Source organism: Sorex fumeus, unplaced genomic scaffold, assembly GCF_029834395.1.
Source record: "Sorex fumeus unplaced genomic scaffold, SorFum_2.1 ptg000033l, whole genome shotgun sequence".
NCBI classification, from domain to species: Eukaryota; Metazoa; Chordata; class Mammalia; order Eulipotyphla; family Soricidae; genus Sorex; species Sorex fumeus.
Window position 1 is genome coordinate 18,029,701 of NW_026606090.1, and position 14,198 is coordinate 18,043,898.

The 14,198-nt window shown below is 42.3% G+C and overlaps 1 protein-coding gene across 1 annotated transcript in view; it reads left to right on the top strand.

Annotated features, from left to right (window-relative positions):
- SFRP1 (secreted frizzled related protein 1) overlaps positions 1-8,964 on the top strand; it is a 47,787-nt gene extending 38,823 nt beyond the window's left edge. The window contains exon 3 of the mRNA XM_056116655.1: positions 5,668-8,964. Within this exon, the coding sequence (XP_055972630.1) occupies positions 5,668-5,990 (323 nt within the window). The 3' untranslated portion in view covers positions 5,991-8,964. The remainder of the gene's footprint in view (positions 1-5,667) is intronic.
- Positions 8,965-14,198: the final 5,234 nt, after the last annotated feature.

Consider the following 14,198-nt stretch of genomic DNA (forward strand, 5'->3'; position numbering starts at 1 on the left):
GCTGTATGCTCCACATGGGCCTTCTAGGTGGAGGGCTCCGGAGCAGCCAAACTGTTCTCTGCTTCACAGCTGGAGAACCAAGGCCCAGTGGTTCCAGACCATGCTCACAACGTTTAGTGCTCAGGACACAGGGTATTGTTTTACCTGCTGCCTTCAGGGGCTTCTCCTCCCTGTGCACTACCCTCATTTGCATTACAAACTGGAAACATGGCCCCTGGGCAAAGTCCGTTGGGTGCCTGTTTACTGTCAGCTGGATGCTGGGGGAGGTGGTGGTGATTAGTTCCAAGTTGCTCCTGGGACAAAACCCACCCCTATTCCTGCAGCCCCTAGATGTAGCATGGTGGGGGGTTGCTCCCAGATCCATAAGGCGCAGGGAAATCAACCTCAAAGGACTAATCGCCTATCCAAACATTGTTGGTAATCTGCATCCCTAAAATAAACCCTTGAAAGATGGAAAGATGTTAGTAATTTCTGGCCATATGTGCCTCCTCCTTCTCTACTCTCTCCACCTCAAAAAGGAAAGTGAGCCAAATGGCAAGAAATAAAGAATCTAATGCATAACACATTTCCATCATTTGAGGCCCCTCTCCCCTCACTGTCTCCCCCGCCCCCTTCACCTATGTAAACTAAATTCCTTTACACGGTCATGGCACAGGAACATTAATTTTTGATTTGAGTTGTGATTAAAAGCAATACCATCAAAGAGTAAAATAGTTTCCACTGAAACACTATCACTTTAAACAGATTCATGATATCGTAGCAAAGAGTGAGGTCTTTGAGGTTGGGTTTGGGTTCTAATCTTTATCTTCACTTACAAACTATGGTATTATGTTATCATTACTTAACCTGATTTGGAGTAAATAATAGCGATGTTTTCTTGACATGGTTGCTGTGAGCGTTCTTGGAGCTGTGCACAGAGAGAGCATATGCAGGGCTCTTATACAAAGCCCAAGAGAGAGGGTTTTCAAGGGGACTGGCTTTTTTCTCCTTGGGAAAAGAGGTCGTCCACAATGGCCCTGGCCCATGCTGTCTCTGATGATAAATTGATTGCTCTCCTACTCAGACTTTGGGAAGTAGTTTGAGATTTATCCTCACCTCAGGGATTCTTCTTGGATGATTTGGTAAAGGACAAGAGTTGTTCTTCCTGGCTCGGCTCCATACAATGCTCTTTGCTACCTTTCTTTGACATGTGTCTTTACCTAGCCATTTTTGGTCTGCTTTGCAGAGGGGAGGCAATGACAGAGACTTCACTTGGCTTTGGCCTGGGCATTGAGTCTTCTCTTGCTGTTCCCCCATTCATGCCCATGGAACTTTTCTCACTTGGTGAGATACAGAACCGGTGAAGTTTTCTGTCAGATTATCCACCAAGGCCTGGCCTGGCTCCACCCAGCCCAGTCCTTCCCTTCCCAGATAGTGCTCAGGAATGACTCCTGACTCTGTGCCCAGGGATCACTCCTGGTGGGGTTTGGAGATCACAGGTGATGCTACTAATCAAACCCATGTTAGCTGCATGCAAGGCAAGCACCCTAACTGTTCCTCTATCTCTCTAGTTCTACTCTCTCTTTTCTGCAAGACTTACCCCACCAACTTGCTTATCTTACTATACCCTGTCTACAGTGGTGGCAAGAGTCAAACAATCAGAAGCATTGGGGCCGTAGTGATATAGTACAGCAGATAGGGCGTTTGCCTTAACACTTGGCCAACCAAATTCCATCCCTGGCATCCCATATGGTCTCCCAAGCACCGACAGGAGTAATTCCTGAATGAAGAGCCAGGAGTAACCCCTGAGCACCCCTGGGTTCTAGGTATGACCCAAAAAGAATAAAAAAGAAAATCAAAAACCAAAACAACCAGAAGTGTTGAAAAAAAGCTGGTCCCAGTGATGGAAAGTTAAAGAAGCTCATTAGGAAGCTGTGCTCAAACTTTCTCCCTTGGGCTGGACTAGCTAAGGGGTCAGTGTAAATCCTAACCTAGAGGATCCTGCTTCTTTGTGCCCAGTTTTTGAACTCACCTTTGGGAGTAAAGCACTGCATAAGGGGTACCAGGCCTAGGGTACCATATTAATATTAATTCCATATTAATATGGAATTAATAGGCATCAGGACCTGGAATTATTTTTTAAATTTTTTGTCACTGCAATTAAAAATACTATTAACAATAGGGTTTCATACCTTCAGCATTCTAACCCCACTCCCTCCACCAGTGTCCACGTCCCACCTCCCACCCTGCCCCAGTCCCCTATACCCTCCTTCCTTAGCCAACTCCTTTGCCCTTATGTAGATCAGTTCTCAAGTTCTTTTATCTTTGGCCATTTGTAACTTGCTATGCTTTTTACTGTGTTTGCTACTTACTATGCTGTATTTGCTGTGTTACTTGTATTTGTTACTTACTATGCTTCTTGCTATGACCTTACTATGCTTCTTCATATCCCATACATGGGAGCCATCATTCTGTATCTGTCCTTTTCCTTTTAGCTGACTTCTTTTAGCATGATACCCTCCACTTCCATCTATAGAGCTGTGAATCGCTTAACTTCATTCTCATAGCTGAGTAGTATTTCATTGTGTAATACACCATAGTTTCTTTAGCCAGTCGTCTATTCTTTGACACTTGAGTTGTTTCCAGATTTTGACTATTGTACGTACTGCAGTGAACATAGGAGCACAAGTGTCTTTTCGGATTAGAGTTTTTGGGTCCGTGAAAGAGATGCTGAGAGGTAGAATTGCTGGATGCTGGATCATATGGAAGCTGAACTATTAGTTATTGAGGATTGTCTTTACTGTTTTCCAAAAATGTTGAACTATTCCCATCAGCAGTGTATAAAGGTTCCTTTACCCCAACATTCCCTCCAATTCTGCTTGTTTTAGTTCTTTTTTTAAAAAAAATTTTATTAGTGAAACACCTTGAGGTACAGTTGTATACTTACAAATTTTTGTGCTTGGGTTTCAATTATACAGTGATCGAGTATCCATCCCTCCACCAGTGCCCATTTTCTACCACCACCGATCCCAGTACCCCTCCCACCCCTCATCCCCCCCATCCCACCCTGCCACCATGGCAGGGTATTCCCTTTTGTTCTCTCTCTCCTTTTGGGTGCTGTGGTTTGCAAAAGAGGCATTGAGAGGCAATCATGTTCAGTCTATAGTCTACTTTCAGCATGCTTCTCCCACCCTGGGAGGATCCTCCCAACACCCTTTATTCGGTACTCCCTTCTCTATCTGAGCTGCCTTTTCCCTAGCATGTGCGGCTGGCCTCCAAGCCATGGAGTGAACCTCCTGGTACCTATCTCGGCTATTCTTGGGTGCTAGTCTCTTATTTTATTACTTTATGTTCCTCAGATGAATGCAATCTTTCTATGTCTGTCCCTCTCTTTCTGACTCATTTCGCTTAGCATGATACTTTTCATGTAGTACCACTAGTTTTTTTTGATGTGTGCTGAACTCTTTTTGTAAGGAAAAGAAAACATAATTTACTGAAAGCTAATTTACTGACTTTGACACATTCATTTATTTTTTTTCTAGAATATTTTTCTCTCCTTATATTTGGGTTCACTGAGGGTATGTTTTCTAGCAGCTAATAATTAAATAATAAAACCTTCACAAATGCAGCTTTTCTTTCTCCAAAATAGCCCCTCTAACTATGATTATACCTTTTACCATTTTTTCTAAGTCAAATCATAGAAATGTCAGGGAAACTGGGAAGGTGATCTGAATTCTTCTCTTTGTTTTTTGGCCTGTCAACTCAGTTACTCATTGAGGGTTCATTCCATGGTAGCAAAGAGTTTTGCTGCCATGGAATCAGTGTAAAGAGCATGGTGATCCAAAGTGCGCTTTCAGACATGGGTTTAAGTTTAGAATCAGTGATTTTTTGGTAAATAAACTTAACCCCTTATATCTTGATTTTCTCACTTGTTATATAAGGAAATTGTCTTACCTTCCTCATGGTCTTGTTAAGTTTAATGGAAAACATGCATGGAAAATGCAAAGAACACTTCCCAGCTTATAATAGACTTTCACAATTATTAGCTACTCTTACTTTTCTCAGATTCAGAGCTACTTTTACTTTTCTCATAAATTGTGGGTGGAGTTTTGAGGATTTTTTAAAAGTGTGCTCAATAGTTTTAATTTATTTATAGGATGTACACATGACCTGGATACTGATCTCTAGAAAGTAATTTTCAACTCCCTTGTAACTTCCTGGGGTGGCTCTTTAGAGACTTCCTCATAAGACCTTCATGTGATCAGTGTTTAGAGCTTATCGACTGTTTCTGTGTGAATTTCTCTTCAGAAGACCCCATGTTCCCAGTAGCAAACTATCTAGTCTGCATGTTAAAACAATAATATTAATTCAGGGTCTGTAGAGACAAAGAAAGGAGAGGGCAGAGTTGGTGGCCAGGCTGGGTTCTTTCTGCAGAGTTGAACGGAAAATCGAAACAGCCCAGGGACCTTGTGAGACTTGAGGAGAGATCATCACCTGCACCCCCCACTCAGAATTTTACCAGGATTCCTCTCATTTGCCAGGAAGTCCAGGCAGAGTTTGATATTGAGAGGGCCTGCTGAATAGATAAAATATAAGTTAATTGTCCTTGAATATGACACTTTGGTTTTTAGATCGTACACCCAGTAGTGCTCAAGGCTTATTTCTATCACTGGGCTCAGGGATCACTCCTGATGGGCTTGGGGGACCATATGGGGTGCAGAATATTGAACTCAGGTTGGCTGTGTGCAAGGCAAGCACCCTGCATGCTGTCCAATTGCTTCAACCTGAACACAACATTTTGAAGAACTATAAATTTTCCTTTTTTAGTGCACAGACATGGATATTGTCTGTCTTGTTTACAGGACTCAACTTTTAAGGAATATGGGGTCCTTTTAATGTTAAAAGCTAAATCGATAACTTTCTTTCTTTCTTTCTTTCTTTCTTTCTTTTTCTTTCTTTTTTTTCTTTTTGAATCACACCCAGTGATGCACAGGGGTTACTCCTGGCTCATACACTCAGGAATTACTCCTGGCAGTGCTTGAGGGACCATATGGAATGCTGGGAATAGAACCCTGGTTGGCTATGTGCAAGGCAAATACCCTACCTGCTGTGCTATGGCTCCAGCCCCAAAATCAGTGTTTTATTTTATTAAGTCTTTTATTTTATTCTTAAAAAATAAAACACTTAAGTATATTTTTCCCTTCATTTCATTCCTTCACCCTCCCTCCTACCCTTTCTCTCTCTGCCTCCCTCCCTCCCTCCCACCCTCCATCCTTCCTCCCTCCCTCCCACCCTTCCATTCTCTTTCTTTTTAAATGTACTATAGTACTGGAGTACACAGAACATATTGGAGCCCCTTGGCTCACTATATATTGAGTCAGTGAATTGTAAAATGATATATATATATATAAAATTAGATTTTGAAATTTTATTTAAGGATCTCACGGTTTCCTACGACAACTATTGAGCTATCATGGAATACCACAGAATTAGGGGGATACTATCAATACATAAAGATCAACCTAGACCTTGGTTCTTATCTATAGAACTCCATCTTCAACATGCTATTTGTCTTTTTAACGTCTTTGAAGCCATCCATTTGGGTTATTGTTTTATATTAAAGATACATTCTAAAATGCTTTCTCTCCCCCTTCTCTCCTTCTCCCACCCTGCCCTCACCTACTCTAGCACTGAGAATGAAAATCAAAGAAGTGAAAAAAGAAAATGGCGACAAAAAGATTGTCCCCAAGAAGAAGAAGCCCCTGAAGCTGGGACCCATAAAGAAGAAGGATCTGAAGAAGCTTGTCCTCTACCTAAAGAATGGGGCGGACTGCCCCTGCCACCAGCTGGACAACCTCAGCCATCACTTCCTCATCATGGGCCGAAAGGTGAAGAATCAGTACTTGCTGACAGCAATCCACAAGTGGGATAAAAAAAACAAGGAATTCAAAAACTTCATGAAGAAGATGAAAAATCATGAATGCCCCACTTTCCAGTCAGTCTTTAAGTGATTCTCAGGGGTAGGGTGGGGAGGGAGCCAGGGACTGGGTGAAGGGTGGGGCTGAGCAGACCACCCAGAGCCAGGGAGGGTCCCACTCACTGTCCTCCCTCTGGTGTAGCACAGTTTTCCATTGGCGTTTTTCCTGCAGCATCCCTCTCCGTTCCCTCCACAGCCATGCTCCATATCCCAGCATAGCCCATATTTAAAGCCGCATGCCCAGGTAAGGAAAGCAGTTAGATTAGGAACCCTTTAAGATAATGTGGATCAGCACCATGCTGAGAGCAAACACCATTTCAGCCAAAGGAGATACAGGGACTGTGTCAGTCTTTTTATGCCAGTAGAAACAGGCTGATCCAAAGGGACAGCAGCAGAGTCAGTTCTGCAACTTTCTTTGTCATTATAAATTGTGGCTTGATGCCTTTGGAAGTAGAAAACTCAAACTGTTAGTAGGACACTTTAGTGCCAGAGTAATGTCACTTCCACTCACCTTTAGATGGAAACAGATGCCCACCACCCTTTGAACACAGCATCCTTTCCAAAAGTAGTAGGTCAGGGAAGAAGCACAAGCATCACAGTGGAAGTTGAGAAAGCTCATGCCTGCTCATCATTTGCATGCGAGTGTCCTTGATGTGATTCAGCCAGGCACTGAGGACTCAAGAATGCAATTGGCAACTGCTTCAGTGAATGATTTCACCTCTGACATGTGTAGGGTGGCGCATTTTTGTTGCCCCGTGAGAAAAAGGAGACCCCAGGGCATGCAAGAGATAATGGTTTTTAGAATGAAAAGACAATGTTCAGTGGCTTTCAAAAAAAATGGTTAAAAAAGGAAAATAAGAGCAGGATAACAAGTTGGTTGTCAGGTTAAATAGTAATTGGGTGAAGAGCTTATTCTAATTTCATCTGCTCTTTTCATTTACATGTTTTGAAAAAGAACAAGAAACCTACTTTCCTTTAAAAGCCAAAAAATAAATGTCTGCATTGATCTTCTGGAGGGTTCTCTTGGTTACAGGTGTTGGTTCTGAACAGGGCACACCCTCATGTGGCATTTGCCAGGGCGTGGAATAGGCTGGTAGTATAGATGCACAGTCCCATTTCCTGAGGGGTTCTGAGTTGCTCTGGACCCAAAGAAGCACCATAGGAAACTCACAGTGCTTCACATTCTTGTCTTTCCTGTAGAGAAATAAATTCCTTAAACTTGACTATTAATAGATCAAAGAAATATGGAGGGTAAAAAAACAAGTTTTCCTATTGAAGGAAGAGTTTTAAAGGCAAAATCATCTCCAAAGTTTTTCCGAAGTGCTGTTTGTCTAAGACCTGATGTTTAATAAATGCTGTTCACTAACACATACACTAAAGTAACTTTACTCTTTTTGTTTAGTGTATGGAAATATAAAATAATCAATGTTAATCTTGTCCCCTTCAAGCTGATTCTTAATTCTCTGGAAGCTGAGATAAGGCTGGATATGTTACTTGCTTTGTGACTCTGGCCTGATGCACGAACATCAAAGTATCAGTTAATATCTGAAGGCTCCAGTCTTAGGATCAGCCTGCCATCTTCATTCCCTTCAGAAGGCTTGTCCTGTACAATTCATCTCTTACAATTAGTGATTCCATTATTTTAATGCTAAATTTCTCTCTGATCTTCAATCATAAAGTGTTGGGGAACTTAAATGATGTGCTTATAATTGTGAATGATTTTTAAAAAATATGTATGTATTTGTTAATTAGAAAGATTCTACTTTCCTGTTGTCAGTTGAAATTCAGGGCAATTTCCTGAGTTCATGGATTTGATCTTAGTTTTGGTTGATTAACTGGAGTGCAGTGCTGTATGTATCTGCTTATTTTGGCAGTATGTCATGAAAGAAGGCCCTCTGTTTAAGTAGAGACCCCAAGGGCGGGGGATTTGTTCAGTATTGGCAGTTAATGTAGCAAGAATGTGGAAAAATAGTGGTCATGCTATGCAACTCTAAATGGGAATTCTTAGGTGGGAAGTGACATTTTCAGAAAGAGTTAAAAATAAATTGCAAATGTGAAATGGCAGCTGCAGGTTTTATCCCAAGTACAAATTCCTTTTGACTTGGACTATCACATGGTGATGAGATAAATCTGTTGATGAGACACACACCATCTAGTCTCTACACATTAGCGATTTCAGGGCACAAGGGAGCAACAGCCCACAGGTTCATTATTACAAATCTTTGTTTTCCTCAACTGAGGATGTGAAAAAAAAAACAACCCAATGAGTAGACTCATTGGTCATTGGTTTTAAAAAGAGTCTCTTTTTTTTTGTGATTGGACAATTATAGCTTACACAAAGATTTTTAAATAATTCTCCTGGGTAGAATCCTATGAGGTAGAACTCAGCTAAATATTTGAAGTGTATTAGTAGTTATCTTAGAAAATAGAAAGTAAGGTGAGAAGTTCAAGAGCATTTATTTTTAGAGTCTTCTAGTGTAATACTTGGCTTGTGGTTTCTGTTAATTTAGAAACCAGGACCTCCTAAAGCAGAATCTAATCTGAGTACCAGTTTCATTTTGATCTGTAATTATGGAAACCCCATTGCCCAAATCTCAAATCTTTATTTTCTTGTCAGACTGCACATAAACTAATTGCTTGTAACTGCATTGGTATGGTGGGCTCAGATGCTCTGTTTTAGAAGTGTTTCTTAGGCACCTCCCATGGAATAACATATTGACCCCTTTGACCTATCACCAGCAGATACACAGGATCTGAATGAAAGTCCCCTTTCCTCTAGCTCCTTCATGTAGCTCCTCTTTTAGAGTCTAAATCTTTTACAAAAGCTTTGAATACTGTGAAAATGTTTTACATTCCATTTCATTTGTGTTGTTTTTTTAACTGCATTTTACCAGATGTTTTGATGTTATCACTTATGTTAATAGTAATTCCTGTATGTGTTCATTTTATTTCATGCTTTTCCTGCCATGTATCAATATTCACTTGACTAAAATCACTCAATTAATCAATGATAATGTGAGTTGTGACTTTTTTTTCTCCCAATGATACATCACTCATCCCCTTACACTATATATGTCTGACCCACACCCTCCCTGCCCTGCCTTAAGTTTATATAGTGATGTTTTCTGGTCCCAGCTTCAGTGGACTGGAGGAGTGCCTGGGAGGCACCTCAGGCTACCTTTGTTTCATCCCACATCACCATCTGTTCCATGAATGCTTCCAGAAGTGTTTCTCCTGGCTGTGTGCGTTTCAGATCAGAGAGAAGGTTAAATACTTGCTCTACAAGAATGTAGCTCTCGTCTCTGCCTGAGTTTCTTTTCCATGATTTTGGTTTCAGATGCTCTTTCCCCTCTGGTCAATTCAATGTTAAAATTACCAGCTAAATTTGAAAATTCTTTGGCATCTGGAACCTTAGACCCACACAAGGAGACCATGTCCAGCTCTTTAGTTTAGAAATGAAGAAGCTAAGATGTAGAGAGGCGAAGCTATTCCAGTGTCTCAGGGCTTCCGGGTCACTGGTGTTGCTGGAATTACAATTTAGTGCTGTTTAGACTCAGTTGTGTGTGACCTGTCAGAACTGCCCACTCAGAGTACAGTATTTGCTGAATCCCTGTGTTTGATATTAGCTGTATGCTTCTTGCATAAGGAATTTTTCAGTATGAGTTTCAGTTGACTAAGCAATTACAGTGACTTTTTTGTTGTAGTTGATTTGGGGCCACAACCAGCAGTGCTCATGGCTTACTCCTGGCTCTGCACTCTCAGGGGTCAAGTGCTACCGTCTGTACTAATTGCTCTGGCCTATAGTTTTCCCCTGATTATCAAACATCAAGCAAGGCTAAAGAGATACCATAAAGAACTAGAACTCATGTTTGGCATGCGTGGGACCTGAGATTTGATCTCTGACACCATATGGCCACCTATACCACTGGGTGTAGGCCTGGTGGCCTCCTGTGCTGCTGGGGAGGCACAATAAGCCGCAGACAAATGGCAATTTTATCCCAAAATGAGCAAATACCTTAAATCCACATGCAGAGCACGGAAACGTCATTTCAAAGGCATAGTCTGAGTACTTGTGAACATTGCATTATAAAATTGTGTTCCAGGACAGAGACATTTCCCTCCCTTCCCCCCATCCCCTGAAACTTGATGGGTGAACAGTGATTTTCTACTCAGATGAAAAAAGTATTGACATTTCCTTTCCCCCCTCTTGTGGTTAAAATGAAGGTAAACCTCTTAGGCTTGGTGTAGAATTCACTGTTTCCCCACTGAAGTCCCACCACCATATTCCCGAATTTCCTCTTAATTTTAATTCTTTTAAGAAGAATCCAACAACAACAAAAAAGATAATAGCACACAGATGCATCTCCCAGCTTTAACTGCTGGAGTCTTGGGGTCCCTAAAATCAGGACTGCTTGACCCTTTTATCTAAGCAATGCTGGTCTAATAATGCACAGACAATTTTGCATATTAAAATTTGTTCCTTGGAGAGGAGAGTTTCAGCTGTAAAGCGAAAAATGAACCTCATTTTATCATATTTTCAACTGATCCCTGTTAACCAATATCAAATAAGAGTAACTCACACCTCCCAGAAGGGCTGCAGCAATAGTAAATGTGTGGATAGGAGAAAGGGAGATAGAGAGCAATCAAGAGAGAGAGAGAGAGAGAGAGAGAGAGAGAGAGAGAGAGAGAGAGAGCAATTCCGCCTTCATCCCTCGCCAGTGTCTCACTAAAAAGTTGTGCAAAGTGAAAACTCCTTAAATTGCTGACTTCTGGAAGTTTTTAGTAGTTAGTCAACGTTTAGTTTCTAGGGTCTTAGAGTAGATCTGGATTTGAATCTCTAGGTGTAGGAAGACAGAAACCGTGGGTTAGCCATCTCCCTCAACTGTTAGCCAGCTGCCCTTGGTGATACTGACACGCTAAAAATTTAAGATTTTATCATCTGTTGTTACAGTTGGATTGTATCAGTGTTAACCAAAGTGGACAGCACAGGATTAGTGCTGGACTAGTGCTTCCCATGGGCAGTACTTGAATGAACTCATGTGAAGCTTTAGAAATTTAAGCCCAAGTAAGGGGTGCTTTCTAGTTCTTTGCTTAAAGAATCTCGATTTCTTGGGTAGTTTTTTTTCTTTTTCTTTTTTTTTTCTGAAAAGGGAGTGGTAGGTCGAATAAATTTAGAAAGCTTTGAATTGCAGGTACAGATTTCCTTTTGTCAGAAGTCAAAGTAAATTTCCCACATTTCTGGATTGGTTTGGAAGAAATGGTAGAGAAAATTACCTAGATTGTATCCCTTCATGTCCTCTACACTGAGTGAGAAAATCCAAACACAGAATCCCAGAAGAGAGGTGGGTGCTACAGAGATGGAGGCGTGGCTTCTCTTCTGGGGCTGAGTGGGGCTGAGGTTTCCTCTTTGATGGGCTCCCTTAAGGGTCTTGGCTATAAAGACATGTGAGTAGGGCTGCTAGGGCTCATGGAATTCATGTTTTAACTCTGCCATCTTTGGTAGCCTTGGATAGAGACCCTCTCTTAAGCACTCAAAAATCAGCCACTTTGTAGTGGAAACTGGGGGAAAGTTATAGTTATAAATCTAAAGCTGGGACTCTCAATCCACTTACTCGGTTTCATTTTGTGTTAGACCTAAAGGGTTGATTCCACTTTGCTTCAGACTCCACTAATTCCAGTAAACTCAGAGAGCTCTGTTTCCTGCAACAACAGACTGAGCAATACAAAACGATCACCCTTTGCCTAATTCCCCCAACACATCCAGACCTGGACCTAGTCGGATCGTTAAAATTAGCCAACTGGTGGCATTCGCCTGGATAGCTAAAGTGTGATCAGAATTTGACACAGAATTTGCCTTTTTTCATGTTTAATTTGCTCACATGTGGGCAGTTTCAAACTCAGGTTATGTGAGACACCAGGAAAACGGGGGCATTGCAATATTTTTTTGGAATCCTACCTTGATAAATTGAGGACAGCCTGCCAAGCAGAACTGATTTACTAGGGCAATAGGCACAAGGAATTTCTGTCAGCAAAGGCCAAGGAATACTGCCTTTTGTAGGTTTGGAAAAGATGGGTACCAGAACAAGCCCATAGAGGGGCAGAAAGCGTCGTGTCTTTCTACATCTGTGGACTATTTAGATAAGAAGGGGCTGTACTTAATCATACAGAGTTGTTTGCTTAAATAAAGGGAGTGAAAGTTGCATGTGTGTGTTTAAGGAGAAAAAGAGGAGGTGGGAGGAAGGAGAAAAGATCCAGCAATTTTCCACAGCTGAACCCTCCCCTCCCCAACGTGGTTTTAATTAGGATGACCTTCCCATCACCTGAGCACCAGCATTGGGGGCTGTGGGTGTGGGGGAAGGAGTTGGAATTCTCATGGTTCTGGGATTTGTGATGAGCTCTGCTGGGGGCAGTCAGCAAACGAGAATGCCAGGAAAATGTCGGTTACCTTTCCAAGGGATTGGCTGATTCCTGGCCCTAAAATTGTGTTAGGGTTAAGTAGCTAGGTGTCATCTGGGGCTAGGATTTATCTGCAGATTCTTGAGCTTGGAGACTTAAGTAAAGCAAGCAAGCCCAGAACTACACATTTGAGTTCCTTTTAAAATAGAATATTAGGAAAAGGCACCTTGCTAAAATGCTTTGCACACAATCCCAATTATGCTAAACTTTTCAATAATCCACTTCAGTGCCCACTAGCATTTTTTTCCTGGGAGTGGGTAGGGAGAGTTGATAGGTGGTTTAAAGCCCCAGTTTTCTTCTTTGCTATCTAATTCTCAAAAGACCATGTGCCGATCTGGGTCACTTTACCTTTTGCCTAGAATATAACCTGAGGGAATAGAAGAATTGCCTGCCCAAACCATTTCCTATTTCACAATGTGTACCAGAAATGACCAGAGTCAATTGTACAGAATTAAGTGGATTTCTCTGGGTTCAGAACATCCTTCTGGCAGCTGAGGCCACTGGAAATTGAACTTTGGCTGCTAATGAGGCAGGTTGCTCAGTGACTTCCAGAAGTGCACATCCCTTCTGCCTGGCAAATCAGAGCTTGCCAGGCCCCAAGTCCCCTACAAAGGGTGGAGAGGAGGCAGTAGTAGCTCATTGTTGGCTAGAGAAAAAAATAAGGACCAACCTATAAGCTGCAACCAATAGAGCAGTAAGTCTTCTTCTTGCTGCCTCCGACTTGTCAACCACCACAGTAAACTATTCTCCTGTAATTATTTCAAGCTGTCTCTTTGCTTTCAGATTTCTCCTTACTACAATGCCAGGACTGATGGTTATTTCTGGTGCTGAGGCAGGAGATGGGTGATGCAGGAATTGCAGTATGGAGATGAAGCTGGGCCAGAGTAGATATTGTAGGATCCCAAGACTTAAATCCATTCCCACTGAACATGGTGGGAGGCAAGAACTCCCTCTGAATCCTTAGGGACTAGCTGTGTATGGTTCTGGGTGAAGAAAAGGAGTAGCAGGTGAATCTGGGCCAACGTGGTGTCTAGCAAACTATTTCCATCGCAGGCCCACTTCACTCTGGGCACCCCAAATTTGGGGCAAGTAGTCTTCACTGGACCCCCTCTCAGCCCTGCACTGAAGAGCGTCGGGCCATGAAAACCCCATTCACTCCCGATTTGAATGTTTTCCAGTGATTCTCAGATGGAACCTATAGCAGGTCCAGAGAAAAGTCTCTCCTTGCTTCTGACTCACTATTTCCTCCAGGCTTGGTGGGTGGAAATGTGTTTGTTCAGGAAAGTGGTTTCAACTGCAGGGGAAGAGATCCAACTCCTAAATGAAGTCAAATGAAATGCATGTGTTTCAAGAGCACACACAGATGCGTGTGCACGCAGAGTCCCCAGCGTGTCCTCGGGGAGTCACGGCCCAGCCCCAAGGAGCCTCTTTCCACAAAGGGCAAGCTGCCCTGATCTAAATTTGTTGCTATCATGTTTTGCGATCTCTGTTATGTGTTCGGATGATTGTGAGTGGCGTTGGAATGTTTGTTCGCTTGTAATTGCTTGTTTCCTACTGAAATTTCCATGTGAGATCCTTTCACTGTTCTAATCTTTTGCTTCTTATTTTCCCTACCCAGGGAGATCCAACCTGCCTTTGTATCATAGGCATTAGGTACTCGGGTGTGGGTCTTCCCGAGACCAAATCAGGCCAATCAGGTGGCATGAGCTGGCACCCCCAAATCTGGGGCCAGGAGTCTCAGCTAGGAGATGAGCAGCAGGAGTTCCTGGCTGCTGGGCCAGGCTTT